General features: G+C 30.9%; 1 protein-coding gene across 1 annotated transcript in view; it reads right to left on the bottom strand.

Annotated features, from left to right (window-relative positions):
• Nucleotides 1-5,147: 5,147 nt before the first annotated feature.
• LOC145316172 (uncharacterized) overlaps nt 5,148-22,418 on the bottom strand; it is a 114,684-nt gene continuing 97,413 nt past the window's right edge. Inside the window, exons 19-21 of the mRNA XM_080156504.1 lie at nt 20,676-20,783; nt 20,224-20,340; nt 5,148-6,156 (exon numbers count right to left, since the gene is read on the bottom strand). Of these exons, the coding sequence (XP_080012630.1) occupies nt 5,941-6,156; nt 20,224-20,340; nt 20,676-20,783 (441 nt within the window). The 3' untranslated portion in view covers nt 5,148-5,940. The remainder of the gene's footprint in view (nt 6,157-20,223; nt 20,341-20,675; nt 20,784-22,418) is intronic.

Genomic DNA, 22,418 nt, shown 5'->3' with positions numbered 1-22,418 from the left:
TGCTTTTCCATTGTTTTATCCCTCTGCATCTTTGAGTGAAGTGCAGTGGGTGGGCGAAAATTGGAGCACACGCCGCGCCGTTACAACACTATTTTTTTGTTGTTGTCCAAACTTAGATTTACAAACAAGGACAAGGATGATTACCGACCACAGTTAATACTTCTAGACAAAGGTCGTTAGGTCAAAGAGTTAGTTGTCTAATTGGTATTACCTTACCTGATACTCTAGGCGATTGAGCGCATTACACTGCAATTCAAAACTCAGAGTATGTTCTAGGTGGTGTGGAGAGAACTTGTACCCGAAGTGTCACCGAGCCCCCAAAAGTTCATTATCACTAACCATTACATTTATTTAGAAGCTATATAAAATAGCATTAATTTTCAGCTTATTTTGTTCTTAGAAATTTTCCATGGGCGATTTATCATTAAAAAGTAGATTAAAACCTTCATAAGACACATAAAAAACCAGGACTCGGCAGCCGCGCATAATATAACTTTAAATAATAAATAATATAACTTTAAAATTTAGTTATAAACTATAAACTAGTATATAAACCTGTTCCTAAACAGACAATCTATCTTTTTAGATTTATTTTTGCACACAAGCAGGTTTAAATGGTACTGAGGTGCGGCTACCGAGCCCTAAAAAGGAGCATCATGTTAGGGAGGAATAAATCCTTCGAGTGATTGGTCAGTTCTTTTGGAACAAAAACGCACTAAAAGACACCCTAAATCTTTTTTTTTTATATTGTCCAGGCTATTATTTGTCTCTATTTTTCTTTTTATCGAAAACTTATTTGTTGCCGGTAGAATCGAAGATTTATTTAAGCTACTAAATTAGGTGCGTGACAATTATGATAAAAAAAGAGGAAATGCGTTTGCTTTGCCCATAAAAATGCGCAACTTATTACCATGCACAGTTAGTAAATACAGACACTAAACGCGCATTTAAAAGATTCCCTGTTACAAATGTGTTTGTCGTTGAATCACCAACAACACACTTTTGTCATATTTATATCTAAAAGCGTCGTGATGTCTATCTGCCTTTCTTTGAGTCTAATATGATCTCTTTAACCGCAGGACCGATATGGTTGTCCTTTACAGCAAAGCTTCACATAGGTCCCGGGAAGGTTTATAACTATGTGGGAAGGTACCTTCACCAACCCAAATTGAAGATTAGGGGTCGACAGTTATATAGACAGATGTCCGCGGATATGTAAATGTAAAAATACACGTCACTCGAGTGCAAAATATTGTTTGCTTTAAGAATTTAAATTTGCGGAAACTGTGTTATAAAGAAAAGTTAACTTTTCGCAGAGCTTAAAAGAATCCCGTATACACACATTTAGTCTTGCATTTTATTTTAGCAGTGTGCAAATTTGATACATTCACAATTGCAAGAACAAGGGGATGCATCTTCGTAAATAGCACAGCAATTCCAAGTGAATAACATTTTTATGATAGTAAATACTGATCAAATAATTAATTAACATTTTTTTGTTGGCATCGTTAATAAATCACTCACTATGACAATATTAGGTAGCTTATTTAAATGGATGTAGAATGTGGATATTATGACTGGAAAAAATTACGTCAATTTAGGTTGCTAACATGGACATTACTTATTGGTTAGTTCGTAATCCAGTATAAGGGGAGGGAATATGGTGGATCATTATTTTAGCCAGCTACAAGTTTTACTTTATTAGAGTACATGGTAATCTAGGTAAGATCCAAGTAATAATAAATCTATTCTTATTTAATTTATGTTTTGTATTTTAAAAAATCATTCAACAAACCTACGGACATGTCATGCCCTTGCAGAGTAGCTTCGCTACTAAAGATTTAGAAATGGTGCATGGTTTGTATTGTTAGTGTATACTAATGACATAAACATTAGACGTGTTCAGATTTTAGTTTATTAAATCAAAATAATTAAAATCATCATGTTTTAAATAGACTTACGGACTTTGTGGTAATGATTATAGAGTTGCTTTGCTTTCTTAATAGTACCTAACTGTTATAGGAACTATAGTTAAAAGTTTGAAATCAATAGGACAATTATAACATGTCTAAATTAACTTAAAGAGCTAACCTTTTACGGACAGATTTTTATAAAAAAGCTTCACTTTTATTAAGGAAAACCAATAAGAAATAGCTCTTTTCCTAAGAAAGATGGACTAGTTAAATGATTAGACTTAAAGTTTATAAAAAACCTTGAGCAAATATTGAACTGGTCTATTTTATACAAAGAAAAATTGCAAATTTTATTATGCCTAAAAGTATTTACATTATGTATTGTAAATAGGACAATTATCAATTCATACAAAAATTAATTAAGATATGCATTATACTTAAGTATTATGTAGGCTAATTTTACTTTATTTAAACTGACAACTGAAACTGAAAGAAATGTTAATTTTATATATCTTATACAAAATTTGATGATCATTAGTTGTAAAATTGCTTAGAATGCAGGATGCTTAGTATGATTGTATACTTAATTTAAAAATGTAACTATTATATATTATAATATATGTAACTATAGACGTCTATGCTTTACTAATTTCTAATCGTCACTGAAGTCACCATGTTATCGATTGTATTATGTCAAAATTTAGCAAAAATTAAACATGAAATGCCTAATCGATACAGGAATCTTATAAGCACTGCCCCCTCCTCGAAAGTTTTTTTTTTCTGCAAGTGGAATTTTTGATAGTTTGATATTTTAGATTAATTTTTTTCATCCCTCTGGAGGTTGGGGTATTACCCCCTTAGAAGTTGAAGATTAAAACCAGAATTTAAACACTCTTCTATATATTATTCTTTCAGTTACAATATTATGACCTTTAACAGTAAATACCGAATTATAAAATCTTACTAAATGTAAAGAATGTACATATCGTATATTTGCCTAACAAGGTTTAATATGATTACAGAGAATGGATGTGCGGCCTTAGGTCTCTTTTATTTTCAGCTGAAGACATACAGACGGCCAAACAGAATTATAATGAAGTATGTTTGCAAAGATTAATATTACATAAAAAAAGATGAGCTATAGTTCCTTTCGTGTTAACGTCTCTTAAGAGGCGTTTCATATTTTCACAGTCGATTATCTTCTGTTTCTACCCCCTGTGGGGAGCTCTAACTTTGTGGGGCAATCACCTAACCTAACCTTAAATAACCTCTCAAAAGCTACTATGAAATTACGACGAAACGCACCTTAAGATGCATTTTTCACGAAAGGGACTATACCCAAAAGATATTTTAAAATCAAAATTAAAGCTTAATATGAAAAGTCTTTTTAAGTAAAAATCTAAATTTGCACATACCTGAAATTGTGATTGTTTCAGAACTAAACCCTGCTCAAAAGTTGAAGCTCAATAAATTTTGATAGCCAAGGCGAAAACATTATCTTTAATTTAGTATTTCGGACCACATAGGTTATTATTCTTCTTTCAGACTAAAAGATACACTCTGCTACTTTGATATTCTATTTAAGTAATCAATGAGTAATTTTATTCAGGGAGGGAGGGGACATTGTGCCGTTCATTACTCTTGTCCCCAAAGTCTTAAAATAACGTTTTCTTACTTGTTTGCTTAACTACCTTGGGGACTTTAGTTGAATTTTGTTTGGTTGGTTCATTTAGTTGAGTCTCCAAACTTTCAACCACTTCTTGTAATCTACAGAAGGGGTAATTTTGTGAATCATTATTGGCGATTTACATCAATTTAATGGTCGTTGTCTTATCCCTTTAGCTAACGGAATTTTATTGTTTATACTTTTTACTATGGATTTTGAATGATAGGTGGCCTATTCTAGGGTTCTAACTATCCAATCTTATTTTAGCTGCAAAAGACAAATCACTCAAATTAAGCAAAGAAGACTGTATTTCAAATTGGAATAAAAAAAAACCTGCATGCCCATACAATTCTCCTAACCCAATTTTCCTTCAAACTGTTACAAAATACAGGACAAGAAACTAATTTTATCTCTGATTTTCTTGATTTTTCAATAACACAGTGATTGCTTTTTTTCTGATTAATTTCTAGCTACCAAGCTATGTTGATGTAAATAAAAGTCTCGTACTATAATAATGTAATTCTGTATGTACATATATGTCTTTTCTTTATGAAATACATATCTTCAGACAAACAAACAGATACGAGTAAGTTACAAAACACATTCTATCAAATCTTTACTAAAATCTTTTGCTTTAAACAGACATAAAGACATCTCATTACTTTTTCAGAAAAATATCGATTATACTACCTCTAACTAAAAAGATATGACCATAGACGTCCAAGCTTTTTATTTTGGGGGGGGGGGGTAACATTTTTTTAAGGGGGGGTAATTCCCTTTTTTTGGGGGGGGGGGTAAAATGGCGCGCGAAGCGCAACGCAAATTTTTTTACCCCCCCCAAAATTTTTACCCCGGGGGTAAAATTTGCTTGGGGGGGGGGGGGGGTAATTACCCCCCCTGAAATCAGTTGGCAAGGGAAAATTTAGTTTACCCCCCCAAAAATTTACCCTTTGTAGTAAAATTTATGGGGGGGGTAATTTAAATTTTATTAAATATTTAGTATTAAAAATGCGAAGCGCGCAAAAAATTTTTTATCAGAGATTTTTTATTTTGGGAGGGGGTAAATACCCCCTCCTGAATGGTTGAGGGTGCCTACGGCACCCCCAGGGTAGGGGTAAATTTTAGATGGGGAGGATAAAATAAAAAAAAAAAAATTTTGGGGGGGGGGTAATCGCCCCATTACCCCCCCATTGGACGTCTATGGATATGACTCTACTTTTAAAAATAAAATCATCATTTAATCCTTTTTATAACGGCTTTCAAAAGATAATTGGTAAAATAACTTTTTACGCCAAAGATGACCCATAACTCCCAATCCTAAATGCATTGCTTGAGTTAGGTTTATTTAAAAGGTTCTTAAAAAGCCTCGCCAGGGTTATTGTTCCCTGTTAACAAGAATTAAATTTTTAGAAGTTGTTTAGTGCCTTAAAAAATGACGTCATACAATACAAATTACCAATGATAGGCTAGTTTACATTTTAATTGACTAATGATAGGCCAGTAGGACGTAATTTTCATAGGCACTGTAAAAAAAGCTTCGAAATTTTAGGTTCTACAAAAATAAAAAATAAAAGGTAGAAATATATTTTATTTATAAGACATACATACATTTTATAATACATATAATAATAATAATGACTAGAAACACACAAACACTTATCATAATAATAATACCCTTTTAAACTTAACAATTAATACATAATTTTTATATATTTACAATCAAATGAATTTTGTAAAGACCTCAAAATACGGTTTTAAAAAACGTAATTTTAATTATTATTTTTAACTTTAAAATCATGAATCATACAACAAATAAGGATAATTATGCTCAAAAGTAGCGCAGCAATAAAACCAAATAACATTATTAATGAAATAGCAAAGCCTAATATTTTTGGGTGTAGTCGAACTCAAAAATTGTGTTTAATTTTGTCACTTTAGTAGGTACATACAGACTGAAAATTGAGAATAATAACATCCCTATATTAAAGAGTAGCTGCGCTACTAAAATATTAATTTAATTACAGAAATACTGTTTCTTTGGCTAAAATGATACATTTCCATAGTAAAATTATAACACGATTATAATCAGGTAGAAATAAATGTTAAAACATTTCAATAAACAATAATTTATAAATATCAATTTATTTCATGGAAATAAAAATAATCTCTTTTTATAAATATAATTTTTCATATAGACAATTCGATTTGAAACACAAGAAGGGATATTTTAATGAAGAAAATCAGTTTTAAAAAAATTCTGCTCAGTATGGAATTATCACCAAACTTATTTGGCCAAAAAATTTAAGGCGGCGAAATAGCTTTCATTCAGATGAAAAATTCCTCTTTTTAAAGAAAATAGAATTATTTAGTGACAACAACTGCTTTGTAAACCAGCTGGCCATTCTGTTCTCTGAGACCTGGCCAGATGTATGTGGAGACTCTGTTCCCCTCCCTCCTGCCATAGTCAGTCTCGTCCATGTCGCTGCCCCCGCGCATCCTCCGGTCCTTCTCCCCCACTCTTACCATCAGCTCCGGGTTGAAGTTCCTCTCCTCGTACTCGATGGTGTAGGCTGGTTTCTGAAAAAAAAAATGGTTTTAGAAAGTTTTTTTGTATTCGTGGCTACGTCCCTAGCAACTAGACGCTCCATTTCGAAATAAAATAGCATAAAACCATCCATAGAACTGTGTTAAGCTTCCCTTCGGTTCAGATGTTGAAATCTTAAGCTTTAAACAAAAAATATACTACTTTATGTAATAGGATATGATTGAAAAAAACTTAAAGCAAATTTTTCTATAATATACTGAAAAAAAACATGTAATAAGGACAGACAGACGGAAATCAGATAGACGGATAGACAGACACACAGACGGACAGACAAATAAGAGTTTTATGACATGACAAATCAAATAGACAGACAATCAAATAGACACACAGACAGACATCCAAGTACTTTATCTTGCTAATCTAACTATGTCAAAGAAAATTTGGGCGAAACTAGTTGGCAATTTGACAGAGAAAACTTTTTATATTAAGAAACAAAAGCTTTCATTTTGTGAATAATTTTACCAGGTTTACACCCACCTCTAAAGTCACCAATAATAGTATCAGGAATAAGTGGATTGGATTTCAAATTCAAAGATTTTTAGATCAAGTAGAGTATGGGGTGTTTTTTTTTCTAAAATTTGTTTATGCTGCTAGCGACCAAATGGTTGACAGCAAGAAGCAGCTGAACAAGACAATAGACATGTAAGTAATCTGTCACAGCCAAATCTAAATAATCAAAATAGAACAAAAAGAATGAAAAATCTAAAAAATAGACTTAAAATTATCTTCCGACGTGATTTCAGAATAAAAGAACCCCATGAGCTGCTATATGAAGCTTTCTTATAATAGAATACTTAATCTGTTCAGAGTGTAAAATAGATATTTTGTTTTTAAAAATTATGAAATATACTAGTTAATGCTGCATCTTTTATATTTCTGAGTAATATGTGTTATTTTAAACAATTCTTTTGAGGTAGTTTGGGGCTTCAAAAAGTTACAGGGGGGGGGGGGGTGTAAGTGTAAGCCCCTGGGGGTATAATAAAGTGAACTGTATGGGAAGTCACACCCATAAATTTTATATCAAAATTTTCCACCTCAGGCTCAATTCAAAGTTTGTATATCAAAGTTTTAGATAAAAATATTTAAGTATGTACCAGTGTTTACGTTCGGATTGCAATATATATTTAAATGGAAGGGGTTTGATTGCAGATCCAAGGGGGGGGGGATTGAAGATGTGTTTACCACCCTAATTTTTTTACCTCCTCATTTACCACCTCTAAAGGCTTGGACGTCCTTGACGTCCAAATAAACCCATTCTCTAAATATTAATAAGTCGAGAATGAAATTAATCTTCAAAAATAATTTTGTACATAAAAAGTATTAAACTATTTAAAAAAAACATATAATATTATAATATTTACTTTTCGTCATTTTTTGTTTTATAATCATTTTGAGAACATGTGTAATAACTTTGTATCCCGTCTGTTGAGGTGATTAATCAATGAATATACAGAATAGTGGTAAAATAACTTCACACATTTTTATACAGGGATCTAAAGGGATAAGACAATGGCCGATAAATTTTATGTACATCCCAAATGATGATGCACAAAATTACCCATTCGGTAGATTACAATAAGTAATTTAAACGTTATCTTTGAACACTCAACTAAATGAACCAACCAATCAAACTTCAAGTCCCCAGGGTTGTTCATCCAACGAATAAGGAAACGTTATTATAAGACATTGGGGATCAGTGTAATAAACAGTCCAATGTCCTTTCTTCCCTGCATTTGAATACGTTTTTTTCTCTATTCCTTTTTTAACATCTTTTTATTTTTTAATCACTATTGGAAAGCTTTTTTTTAAACGATGACAATGCACTAAAAAATGAAAAGGTTTTTTTTTTCATTTCAATTCAGAATTTTTGGTGTTTCTTTTCTATTTATTTCTAAGTTATAATTTAGCGGTTAGCGAAATTCTTCGGTACAATCAAACAAACAGACAGACAAACACACATTCTGTTACTTTTTATAAGGATTAATCACTATATTTTGTCTTAGACATACATTTAATTTAAAAATATACAGGGAGGGAGGAAACATTGGAATATAAATTGGAATGTTTATAAAAGGGATAATTTGTTTATCATCATTGGGATTAATATCAGTTTATCGTTAATTGTCCTATCCCTTCAGCTCCCTAAATATAAACCATTTGTAAAAATCTTTTTCTCTTTTTATATAGACTGCATAAATACTAAATAGTCTATTCTTTAAATGCTTTATCACAATGAATAAAATATTCTTGGTTAACCAAGACGGAATAAATTAACTTTGTTTTTATTGTCTATAAATTCAAATTTCCATTTCAGATTTCTTTGTTAAAAAGCTAACTTAAACTTCAAAGTAAATGATAAAGTAGACAATATATAAATCTAATATTGAATATTTTTGCAAAATTTTTTATTATAAACTTTATTATAAAATTTTATTCATAAGGATCGTTTAAAGTCAAAAAGGTTTCAGATATTCATCGAACTTTTGTTGAACGATTGTTGACGGTCGGATTGTTTGTTGAACATATAATAGTTCAATGAGTAGTTGCGCTACAAAATTTGAACCTAAATAAATTTGACTTTTGAGTAGAGATGCTTTCCCTGAAGGTGTCTATTGTGCAATTATTGATAATAAGGGTGGTGGCATAGTTTTTTTCCTTTGCCTAACCTAATACCCAATATAACCTAACCTAACCTGAACTAAAGTAATTAACAATCAAACGGAAAACTACCCCCTTATTTCAAATTATTTAATATATAGGGGGTGGTGGTATGGGTCCGATTAGGCAAAGCATCCTATACATTTGATTGTGCGTTTTTTTCATGCATGATATCTAAAACTTTCTGTTGAACTATACTTTTCAAAGAATCATTTCAATTTTCTTAGGCAGCTTTAAAGCGGGCGAAGAGGGTTACCCCAAAGATAATCAACCCACAGAAAAAAAACACGTTTGTACTTTTCTCATAACAAAGATTTTTATTTAAAATACTCATTAGCAAAACTGTTCTTATATTAATCTGTATGTACCATGTTAAACATATTATTTTCTTTGTTAGATAATTAAAACATAGTTTCATATTAATTGGTGCTAATGGTTAAGCTCTATAAGATATTTTCTTCGTGGAATGGGACTGATAGAGCTAAAATTAAAATATTTTTTGAAAATCTAGAAATCTAACTCGAATTAATTTTCAATTCTTTGAAAAAAGCATAGCATACGTTTTACCTGCTATTACAAATCAGTAAGACTTGATTTTGTAAAAAAATTATTTCTACTATTTTTTATGGCAGAAGTAGCATTTTTTTCTGGCATTTTTTTGGCAAAAATGCAAATATGGAACTATTAACTTTATAAAAAGGAAAACTGTGATAAAAAAGAACAGAAACAGAAAATGTAAAAAAATGTATAAGAAATGCGGATAGATACAGGGATCTAAAGGGATAAGACAATAGCCGATTAACTGATGTACATCTCCAATGATCATATACAAAATTACTTTTTCTGTAGCTTACAATTAGTGGTTAAAACCTTTAGAAACTCTACTTAATAAACCAACCAATCAAAACTCACTAAAAGTCCCAAAAGTTGTCAAGCCAACAAAAAAGAAAACGTTATTAAAAAACTTTGGGGTCTAGTGTGATAAAAAGCCCAATGTCCCCTTCTTTCCTGGGAGAGATATAATGATGTGAAGCATACACTATTATTACAACCAGATAATTCAACTTAATCTTTATATTCATTTAAACAAACATCACAATGACATAGCAAATGTTGGCCAATATGTTTATCCCTATTGAACCCATAGCTTTGCCTTTTTGAAAAACTTCTCTGACTCTAAACTAATTATGGAAACTTTCTTAACCTTAACCTAGGGCATAATTACACATGCATGTACTAATTGGAGGAATGTTTAATTAATTTTCCTATGTCTTTTATATGATTTTAAAGATTGTAATAGTTACGGAGTAAAGTTCAATGTGCTATAAAAGATTTTGCTTCCCAATAGAGGACTTATTTATTTGATAGTTGACAATTTTTGTTTAAAATTTAAATTTAGCTGAATCGAAGGAGCATTCCCATAATCTCTCATCATCCCATCCTTCTCCGCTTTCCATATCTCACCATTAGCCCATCCCTCCCACCCACCCTCTCTTCCAACCACCACCCGTTTCATTTTATCATTTTCTAACTGTTAATAGGAAGATCTTTAACCTCTGCTTCACTGAGAAAGAGAAAGATATGGGAAAGAGAGAGAGAGAAAGGAGAGAGATATGAAAGGATGTGAGAAAGAGAGAAAGAGAGAGAGGGCAAAGGAGGTGGCCCAAAATTCAACTTAATTTTCGTGCATATTAAAGAAATGACATCTTTTTTTTGCGCTGCTTAACAAAATAACAATTATTATGGATAAAGAAGAACAATGGTAGTATGACAACAAAATTATTTTACTGCAAAATTTATAACAAAGGAACGTTTGGGCCAATGAATATGTTTAAAATTATGGGTTGCATGGCAAATATTGAAGATGTGAAATAGCAGGCTGATTCTAAAACAAAAAATTATCGCCTTATTTCAGGCGTAAGGGAGGAAAACTAAGAAATATTACATGTTACTAAAAGGTTTGGTATTATATCTTTAAAAATATGTTCAGGTACTCTATAAGTAGTCATAGTGTGTACTGTCTGTCTGTCCAATAATATTTAAAATATTGATTAATATTGTTGTGCTATTCTGTAATGGTTATGGCTTAGACAAATATAATGTGAAAATTTTAAAATGCCTTTTTTATTGTATTTAAAAAAGTCTATAACATAACAAATTTTTTTTTCATTCACATTGCCCCTCCTTTATCCCTGCCTCGGAGTTTAAATTACGGATACCCAGCCTTTTTCAGGGATAAATAAAGATATCTAATTTTATTTCAGTTAAAATTTGTAAAATTTATAAAAATTTCGAGGATATCTAAAATATTTTGTTGGAAAAAAACAGAGGAAAAATTATGTTAAAGATAAGATAAAGTAAAGATAAAGCCTGTATTATGATTATAAGTCCACAATTAAGAACTATTTCGAGTGTGTTACAACTCTTTAAACTAACTTTACGATGACATCTTGACAACTATAAAGTATAATTAAATATTGTTATAATCAAATTTTATACAGGGGTATATGAGTTGACTAATTAATTAAAGGGACTAATTCTCACAACTTTAAATTTATTAATTCGCCGCCAATATGTGCCATAATGTGCCTTTTTTTAAACTACCAGCGTATTATTGGATGTCTTGCGAATAGTTCATTGTAATGACAAATTACTTGATTAGAAAGTTAAATTTAATTAGGTAAAATTTCTACGTTGAAGAGCTAGAGTACAAAAGCTAGCCGCATGATATATTTGTAATAATATCATTACAATCATTAATATTAAAGCCCTTTTTAAACTTGTTTTAATTTAGGTTATTTATTATCACAACAACCACCTATAAAGAATAAAAGTGGATTGGCCCCTTAGGAACATGAAAATCCACCCAAATTCCTTACTCTACATATTATTATAATCGTGATTTTGTTTGTTTGTTTGTTATTGATATAAACTTGTAGGTTATGATTAGACAAATTTGATTAGAAATACGGTCTTGTTTAATTATTACTATTGGAACAAATATAATTATCTCCTTTATAAACAAAAATAATAGGTATAATACTATTAGAAAAAGTCTAGTCGATATGTCAGCTATAAACACTTTTATTTGATGTTGTAAAGTTGACGTAAATAATATCAATATTTTCAATATAAGCTAGCTCCTAACGTTTTTAAGGGAGAAGGGAGGGGTTGGGGGTTAGGCAAAAAGCTCACAATTGGGTGCTGATTTGTAAAAAACTAGGAACTTTGAACTATAGACAAAGTTTGACTTTTTTGATTTCAGAGGTTCAAAGAGAATGCAAATCCACCCCCCATAAAAAAAATCGGTGGTAAATTTGTTAGGAAAATTTTATTACCAATTCAATAAAGAGAATATTTTCTAGAAAATTATATTTATTTGAAAGATTTATGTTCTGTCTGGAACATATAACTGTAAAACAAACCTTTAAAATAAAATTAACTAACAAAGCATAAAAGAATGATAGCCAAAAACTTGAGGTATTTAAACATTCCTTTTATTAATTAATCAAGAACAAGGCAGCCAAATATAAAATATATAAAATGATAATAAAGATTTAAAACTAAATATTACTCGTCATTCTGAGTTAACTTTAACAATAACCCAGCTTCCAAAAATCACCAAATTGTATACAGATGACTCCGCAAAACTTAATGGGGGGCGATCAAAGCCCACCTTAATGACTATCAAATGGTTATGCTGCCGCCAGAATTAAAATTTTACATTTTGCTTTTAAGAATTAAAAAGAGAGTTAGATAGTTTTATTGAGGATCTGGCAGCCGCAGTCCTAGGGACATTCCGCAACACTTCATATTTTTAGCCGTAACTGTTTCAAGTTGTCACAGCAGTAAAAAAGTCTGCTAACTGTGTGGCTAGTGATCCCTGCTAACTGTGTGGCTAGTGATCCCTGCTAACTGTGTGGCTAGTGATCCCTGCTAACTGTGTGGCTAGTGATCCCTGCTAATTGTGTGGCTAGTAATCCCTGCTAACTGTGTGGCTAGTGATCCCTGCTAACTGTGTAGCTAGTGATCCCTGCTAACTGTGTGGCTAGAGATCCCTGCTAACTGTGTAGCTAGTGATCCCTGCTAACTGTGTGGCTAGAGATCCCTGCTAACTGTGTGGCTAGAGATCACTGCTAACTGTGTAGCTAGTGATCCCTGCTAACTGTGTGGCAAGAGATCACTGCTAACTGTGTGGCTAGTGATCCCTGCTAACTACTCCCCATTAATGAAGTCGTGTTGAATGGTATAAAAAGGATACCACCAAAACGGTGATACATCGCACCCGCATAAAGCCTTGTCTAATACATTCGCTAAAACTAGAATAGTTTGGCAAAACAAAATTTGAACAATTTTATAATTAGCTTTTTAAAATTATGACAATGTCAATTTCTGTTAACTATATTTAGGTGGTAGCAGGAATCTTAAGGGATAAGACGGTTGATGTTAAATTAATACACATTCACTCTAATGATAAACAAATGACTCTTTCTGTAGGTTAAAGTTATTGGTTGAAAAGTTTGAATACTTTTAGTTAGAAACTAACAAATCATATTCAACAAAAGATTTTAATCCAACAATTAAGATAACATGGTTATAAAACTTTGGGTTCTAATACAATTTAAAAAACAATGTCCCCTCTCCCCCAGCCCTAGGTGGTAGTGATAGGACATCCCACTAGAACATGATGCACGTTCAAATAACCCAAGATAGATGTTATTAAGGTTATCTGTGTAGCTGTCTGCTTGTGGTTGGTAACCACTAAATGTTGTGGCTAATGTAGTTCCACACTTTATTAATGTATATCAACCTGTTCATCTTTGTTGCTCATATTATATCAACACAATAATTATTGTTCAATACAAGGACGTCAATTATTATTTTTTTTTTTTGGGGGGGGGGGGCTGCCAATTGCATCTCTAACTTTGGTTAAATTTGTTATGGGGGGCCTTTGATTTAAGCATAATAAAGAAGGAAATTTCATCTTTTGTAAAATGCAATATAAACAATTGACTCAGACCATTAAAACTCTTGATTAACAAGAGAAGAAGACATTTAACTAAAATTATACAGGTACCCAAAAATTTATAAAGACGTTTTCTCATTCTATGGCTTAAAAACTTTGGTAACTTTTCTTATACCTTGATTGGGTTTTGCAAACTTGTAGATTCCAAACATTTTCAGCAAAAAATGTAATCTACAGAAAGGGTAATTTAATCCTTTCTTGAGATTCATGGGATTAAAAAAAGCTTCCCTGTTTATCTGGGCATTTCTTTCCGTGATTTCTACAGATAAAAATAAAGCATAACTGCTTTACTTAACAAGGGTCACCACTTATCTTCTAGTTGTAAAAAATAATCACAACAGACTCTAATGGACAAAAATATAATCAATGTTACATTCTAAAACACAATGATAGAAAACAAAATTACCCTTTATGTAGATTAAATTATTGGTGTAAAAATTTGGACACACTAGTTCGTACCAACCAATTTAGTCCCTAAAGTTATTCAACAAATGAGAGAAATTGTCTACAATACTTTGGGGAACAGTATAATTTACACTCCAATGTTTCCTCCCTCCCTTGTAAATGCTATTTTTCATAGGAATTTATAAAAAAACTCTCTAATGGATATTAAAATTTAAAAAAAAATATTTTAAAATTTTGTATCAGATAAAATAAATTGCTAAAGCCTAGACTACAGTGAATAGACAGAACTAATTAGCAAAAACATTTAAATATGCACAGAACAGCACAAAGGTTAACATCTTCTTTAAATTGGTGTCCCTTTATTCCCGCATATTTTCGCAACACTGTAAGTATTTTATGATATGCTAGTGGCTTCACCCTTATCCTCTAGGGTCCTAACCCAAAGAAATGGTGGGAGCATTTCTCAAAATAGACTAAAACCTTTCCATGAAATTTATTTTCCCAAAAAATCAAAATCGACCAACTAAGCCGTTGATGAGATCTTTCAGCACATACACACGCATTCACGCGGTTCTGCTGATTTGAAAAAGTCATGTATTGGTGTACCTAAAGACACACTCTTTAAATGAGGACTAAAACTTTTCTAACAAAGCTGCAAAAATGAGAATCAAATAGCTAATAGATTTTACTTTTTCAAACAATATAATTTGTTTAACTATTTTAATTGTAATTAATTAGTCTAGAGGTTTTAAAAACACCTAATCATTTTAGTATGTATATATGGTAGACATAATATGTTTTTTTTATAAATATTAGATTTATTGCATAAACATATAGATTTTAAGATACATAAATGAACATTAAATATGAGCAAGAATTCTTAGTTAAGTTTTTACAACATTATTTGCAGTATCTTTTATCATAGCTAGATTATTATACTTTAGTCTACATTTTTAAAGTAATATAGGAATAAGTTTATGGTTATTTTACTAAATAATTTTTAGACCTTTTTTATTTAAGGAATTGAAGATCTAGTTTTATAGTGAAGATTATTATTAGTCTGAGACAAGTTTTAGACTATTTTCTGGAGGGTTTTGAGCAGGTTTTGAGTTGTTAAGATTATCTATACCCTCGAAGTGAAAAAAAGTTTTATTCTTTCCCCTCTTAAAAATGTTTCAGGTTAGCACCACAACTCCTTAAAGTATTGTAACCCCAAAAGGCTTGGGTAACAGTTTAATATAAGACTAGGGTCGCAGTTTAATATAAAATTAGTCGAAAGAAGCGATTAAAAAAATATTATATAAATAATTCTAAACCCTTTACCCCTGAAAAAAATGTTTATGACTATTATACTGTTAACTCTCTTTTTCACAATGTCATTAAATCTTGATTACAATAAAGACCAAGCGGGTTAAAGTGTAATCTTGATACTTTTTATTATTGGAGCATAGCTACTCTACAAGTTTTTCGTCACATGATATATCATTGTTTACCCTTCAACTTTATATCTAGATTTTTTTTCCCTTAAAATAATTTGTTTTCTCTTTTTTTATACTAGATCACTTTTAGGTTATTGTATGAATCATCAAATGGTATAAACTTCCTGTTATGTAGTTCCATGACTCAGCACACACATAAAGACAACAGACAAAGAAATATTTAATTTAAAAACAATTTACTAAAAGAAATCTTAGTATTATCTTAGTGTGTTCCTGATTCAAGTTTAAATGCCATAATTTTGAATTTTTGGTTTTGATAACAATTTTCAAAATTTTACAATTTTTTTTATATATTTAGCTAATTAAAGGCATTTAGGAGTCACAAGTGCATCATTTACTGTAAAAAAGAAAGCAATGATATGAATAGAGTAGAATTACTTAGTTAAAATTATAGTGAAGTGGCAAATTCCCTAAATTAACCAAAGGAACAAAGGCATTTCCTTCAAATATTTTATTTACTTTTATTTAGATTTTAAAAAAGTAAGTTTTAGAAAAGCCCTTCAAGTGCAGATGTATGGCCCCATGGGGTTAAAGCGCCTTGTAGTACCTAAATATTTCTTTTAAATTAAGGGGGTGGGAATTTTGGAGAGTCCACTGGTTAAATCCAGGATTCTAGCAGTGAAATTCACAAGTGTAAAAAAAGTTTAAGAGGGATCAAAGCAATGATTCGCAATTTGTAACTAGGCTTGATAACAACTTTTTAAAAACATAAATCTACTTTAAAAACAAGACAAAAGAAGACCAATATCAATATGTTTATTAAATAGAAAACTTGTCAATTGTCATCGCCAATATGATAAATCGTTAAACCCCATAAGATAAGGGTCTAACAAACCAACAGACTTTAAGACCTTAATAAGACGATAGGCTTTCATAGGTAATGGAAAAAATTGGAACTATTTTTGGGAGGGGGGGGGGTGGGTAATACAACCTACCCAAGATAAATCCTCCCTAGAAAATACCTCCCCCCCCCAATTTTTTAATTTTTTTTCGCTTTTTCTTTTTAAAATAAAAAACTAAAAAGTGGTGGTGGGGGGGGGGGGAGTCTACTTAACCCCCCTCCCAACTCAAGTGCCCCTAGAGGCGTAAACGCTAGTTATAGAATATGTGTCCCAAGCCTAATTGTGAATCTACTAACAAGATGAGTGCTTAGCCTATTCACAAACTTATTTCAAAGTCAGCAAATGACTTGCATCAACCTTCCTCTATCTTTCAAACCCTTTTTCAGGGATAAGGGATATGACACCAAAAGAATAGTAGTTTTTAACATTTTAGTTTTACATTTTTAACAACAAATTTGTATGTGACCTAATTATCCGATTGGTCTGATTTTTGGTATACTGTTTCCTGGGACAACAAAGTACAATATTATAAGCGAAGCAACTCTATAATCAAGTCCTAAAAATGTAAGTATGTCCATAATCATTATCCTGTATCAAGCAGTTTTTCAACAAATTTACTTACAATTTTGCTTATACATTCGCATTCTGATTATTCAGTTCTGACATTAAACAAGTGTTTATGTCCGTTTGTCCTACCGTTTCAGAGCTTCGCTTTTATGGATGTTGTCATTCTTGTTAAGTTGTAGCTACTTGCTAGTCTTATCTTTTTTCATGATTAAATTAGGACAATCAAAAAATTGTTTGGAATGAAAAATACTTGTGTTGTAAAAAAATGAGATATGCAAGAGAAGTACAAATTATTATAAAAGATCTCCTATAGAGCTAATTGTTATCTTATTATTAGATTTTTTTAAAAACATAACTAAAGTTCCAATTTATCTAGGAAAATACTGACTCGTAGGAGCGAGACTGCTGTACACCCATGTCAGGTCAAACAGCCAAGGATGGTTGGCAAAACAGTATATCCTTTTCTGTCAAAACATAGAGGATGTTAGTTTAAGTACCATCCAACAGAAAACCAACTCTTTGATTGCACGTCCTTTATATTAAAGCCACAGTTTTTAATAATGCCAGACTCGAAACCAAAACATTGCCAACAGCAAGCCAAAACGTTTCCATGTTATTAAATCTTTTACATATAAGCATACTTAATTTTGTAATATATTTATGAAGTAACATAATAAATTGATTAATATGCATGTTATGCAATATTAAAAAGTTAAAAGAATTATTTATAAAATTTAATTTTTAAAACCATCTTTTTACTAGTGTAGCTACTCTACAACTCATACCAGGATGTCACTGACTTACTCTTTACATTAAGTTTTTAAAATTAAATATATCTTCCATGTTATTTGAAGGATTTTAAGAATTTATAAACAAAAATGAACAAGTATTTATTTAGCTGTTTTAAAAACAAGCTATACTTAGTGATCTTTTGTGCAATAACTGCCAAAAATTTAAAATGTACTTTACTGTTCTTTTTATATTGTTCTTGTTCAACTAATAAATCATGGCAATGGCAAAAGAAAAAGCCACATATTTGTCTGGGGTCAAAATAATCAATTTAATGTAAATAATGATTATTTTTTGAATATTTTGTAATGAAATATAAAAAAATCTATGGTTTTTAAACCATGAATTCAATAAAGTTTTGAACGATTTAAAAAACAAATAAATTCTTGAAATTTTTGAAAATAATACTTCCTCATAATTGACATATATTTACAATAGATATAGAAAGTCTAGATATCCAACCCATTAATTGGACCAATAAGAACGGGCAGTTTTTTTCATTCATATAAAAGGTCAACTTTGAATATTTGAATAGGATAAAGCTTCTGTTTGAAAATTTATACCATCTAAAAATTATGTTGCTAGTACAATAAGGAATATGAATAAACAAAAATCTTCGTCTGCTAAATTTTCCTTTTTAAGTTTTAAAAATTATTCTCCCTGCTTAATCATCTAGAGAAATAAATCTATTGCGAAATTTTGACCTTTTTACCCAACAAAATGTCATCCTATCAAAGTGTGTATAATCTCAGTTAAAGCTTGGTATGGGCAAAGGGCAAGTTTTAAGCTACACTAGAAATCTAATAAAATTGGTTCATGAGGATAGCGGAACCAACCCACTATCTTATGCAGCCATGAACCAAGCCACAGATATTCTCAAAATACAGAAAAATTTTAAAAATGTATTAACGCCTTCAATGTTAATTTTTATTTGTTGTTGAAATATTTTTTTTATATATAGAACAGTTATTCAACTTTATCGGCTAGACATACAAACATATCTATCCATATCTAAAATTTAACAAAAACCTAATTTTTTTCTTGAAAACTAATCATCAAACCTTTTATGTTTTTATAGACAGGAATTTTAGATTTTTATCAATTTTAATTGTTAATAGGAAAAATAAGAATATCATTCAAATACCTGGGTTTTTCAGTGTTGTAATTAAGAGCTTAGTTTTTAATACCAAATCTTCTCCTTAACTTACTTTGTCCGTCCTGTTGCTGCTATTTAGGTAGAAGGTAAATTATCATTTTCTTAATGTACTTTGGGCGTGAGACTTGGCATTTCTAAAGGCAAATGTCATTTTCTTGGCTGCTATTAGAGAAAAACATTCTATATCTCATTTTGTCCGTATTACTTAAAAATTTGTTTTTATTCCAGTGCAGTGCTTCGCTACTTATGGAAATTGTAATCCCTTTTGTAATGAAATATAAAAATAAAGAAAATTACGTTTAAATCAATTCTATTACCTTACTCCGTACAGACATATATTTATAGAGTAGATGCGCAACAAAAAAGAAAATGCCCGTCCATGTAAAAGAAATTTTAAAGACCCATGAATGGTTGATAAACGTGCAAAATTGACTTAAATTAGATTACAAAGTAGAACAAAAACAATCCATTTCAAAGTAACGAAATTGATAATTTTAAAATGTTGACATACTTGACAATCAAGATAATAAGCATATCAAACTTTAAAGTTTTAACATTCAAACTTAGGTTTTTCTAACATTATAATATCAAAAGCAAAGCAGGGATAAATAGTTCCATTGGCTTTAATTCATACCGTACTTTTCAATATAGACATTGCATCATTCAAAACCGATTACTAAATCATCTCAAATTAAAGAAGAAAAGTTTATATCATGAAGAAACTATTACTTCATGATATTTTTTTAATGCACCATTTTTTTGGTATAAATTAAATGAGTAGGCCTGACCGTACAGAACAAGTTTATGCAAAGGTTACAAAAAAGGAATAGTTTAAAAACGCATTAACCATCTTAATTTTTTTTCTTTCACTGCATAGGTTTGTATTGAAGTTCTTTGAATTTAGTAGGTTTTAGTGATAAGATAAAAAAATTGCCTTAATCACATCAAATTTAGATAAAAAAGTAAATCCTCCCAGTCATATATAAAACTTCCAAAAAATAGAGAACTCAATCGGTTAGCTAGATCTAAATGGGCAAACTAAAAAAACTTTCAATTATTGGATAAAAATGTTATTTTTAATATGAAATTATACTTACATATGTAGCTAACTGCCAGGACACAGTGACTGTTTCTTGAATATATTTAGCCAGCTGGGAACATTGACGTATCTGGGGGTAATCAAACAACGTGCTGGATATCTGATTCAATACATCCTAAACAAAATATTTTGTAATTTGTTTGTCATTACTGTAAAACGCAGAAAAGTAGTATTGCATTGTTGCTACAGATGTATTTTATATAATTTAATGTTTCCGCGCGCTAGTCTACTCCGAAAAATTAAAAACTGCCTAAGTAATATATGAATCTTCCCTCTAAAATATTATAATATTTTCTATATTGATGCCATTTTAAGCAAGCTATAAATATATATTAATTATCGTCAAAACAAGTGTAAAAGAAGGTATGTTCTGTGAAAATTTTTCCGGAACTAATTTAGCTAAAAAGAAGTTACAATAGGGTAGCTACGCTCTTAATAACAAATACTTACGTCACATATGGACTGCAGAGCCTGATTTGAATATCCTTTATGTAGGTATCTGTCCACACAGGTGTGAAGATCTTTCACTGCAAGGTCTAGTTCTCTGTCAGCGGTCAACTGAAAAAAAATGTTAATTCAATTATTTATTTACTAGCGGCTGCACCTCTAGCATCTAGGGGCTTTATATTTTAAGAGCTAGGAAAGGTCCAAAAATGGCCTAACACCATCCCAAGACATAAATCTGGAAATAAAAAAACCTAAATCAATCCTGGGACATATGTGAAGTTTTCCTTAAAATGAGAACTCAATCGGTACAGCTACAGACCAAAAAACCTAACCACTTTATATCATACTAGCGGCTTCGCCCCTAGCCTGTGGGGGCTTCGTCCTATGTAATAAGGGGAAGTCAACCCTTCTATATAGAATTGGTTTTAAAAAATAGGCACTGCTACAGGCTGATGCCTAGCTCGCCTCCCTAAAAAAAGGGATTGGAAGATTTTTTGTTTTTCGGGGGTTGGGGGTGTCCCAATTCCCAAGAAAATAGCTTAAAACCACCACAGGACCAATAGGTATATACCCTTAAGAGTAGAATCCAATCGGTTCAGTGGTTACCGAGATCTTAAGCTTTAGACGGACCGACATCAAGCTACTTTGTATTATAGATGATGATAGAACATGGATCACAACATCAATTAAAGCAGTCAGACTTTTTTTGCGAACATGAAACATCTTGCATTAACAACCATATGCAGAAATCAAAAAAACCTAAAAATACTCTTGAAAAGGGAAGCATATCAAAAACATATCAGTAGTAAACGTTTTACTATGATAAAGTACATTACTCAGTAGTCTTAAAATATTTTAACAATTTAAAGTCAAGTGTATGTATACGGAATGATTTTATCAGTAACTTTATGTCCGTCTGGGTAAAGGTTGAATTTGTATGAACTATTGATAGGAATTCTTAGTAGCGTAGCTACTTCTTAAACAGGGTATGTCCGTCAGTCAATCTGATCTGGTCTTCCGGCTGTCCATCTGTAAGACAATGATCAAAGATTTTAAACTCCAGACTTCTTCATTTAACTTTTAAAACATAATTTGGCCGGAAGGAAAAAGAGGACCTGCATGAAACTTCCCTAAAACGTAAAACAAAACCTGTTGAAAAATTACGAAATCAATTAGCTTAATCAGATAAACACACTTTCTATGTTAAAACACACAAAAATTGATTAACTGACCTAAAAAAATAGTCATTGTTTCGCGACTTAACATACAGTATACACTTAATATTTCTTTAAAAAACTCACAAATGCATCATATTATTATCATTTCCTGAATCAATATTTTTTAAAAAGTTAAATACTTTGCGCTTAACAATTTTAATTGCTACAAAATTTATATTTCTCATGGTTTAGCACAAAGAGCAGAAAATTTAAAATAAATTGCAGCGTGCAGCCATTGTTTTTCTAAATAAATACCTCTGCATTTTCTCGCAAAAACATATACACAAACATTGTTCAGAAAAAAATAAATAGAAAAAAATGCGGGAATTGTTTGATTGAAAATTTCTTAGTGAAATGAACGTGATGTATAATTATGCATTATGTGTGTGAATGCATTTTGTTAGCGCAGCTTCTCTACGTTAATCAGTTTGTCCGTTTGTAGAAGACGGTTTGGTGCAGCTGCGACCCTTAATATAAGAATATATTTAGGGTCTTTGACAAATTGGCCAAAACGTAGCTTACATAGATA

Source organism: Acartia tonsa, chromosome 4 (assembly GCF_053477335.1).
Source record: "Acartia tonsa isolate MP-2025a chromosome 4, ASM5347733v1, whole genome shotgun sequence".
Lineage (NCBI taxonomy): Eukaryota > Metazoa > Arthropoda > Copepoda > Calanoida > Acartiidae > Acartia > Acartia tonsa.
The sequence above is the reverse complement of the archived record's forward strand: the minus strand, read 5'-3'. Positions and strand labels throughout refer to the sequence as shown.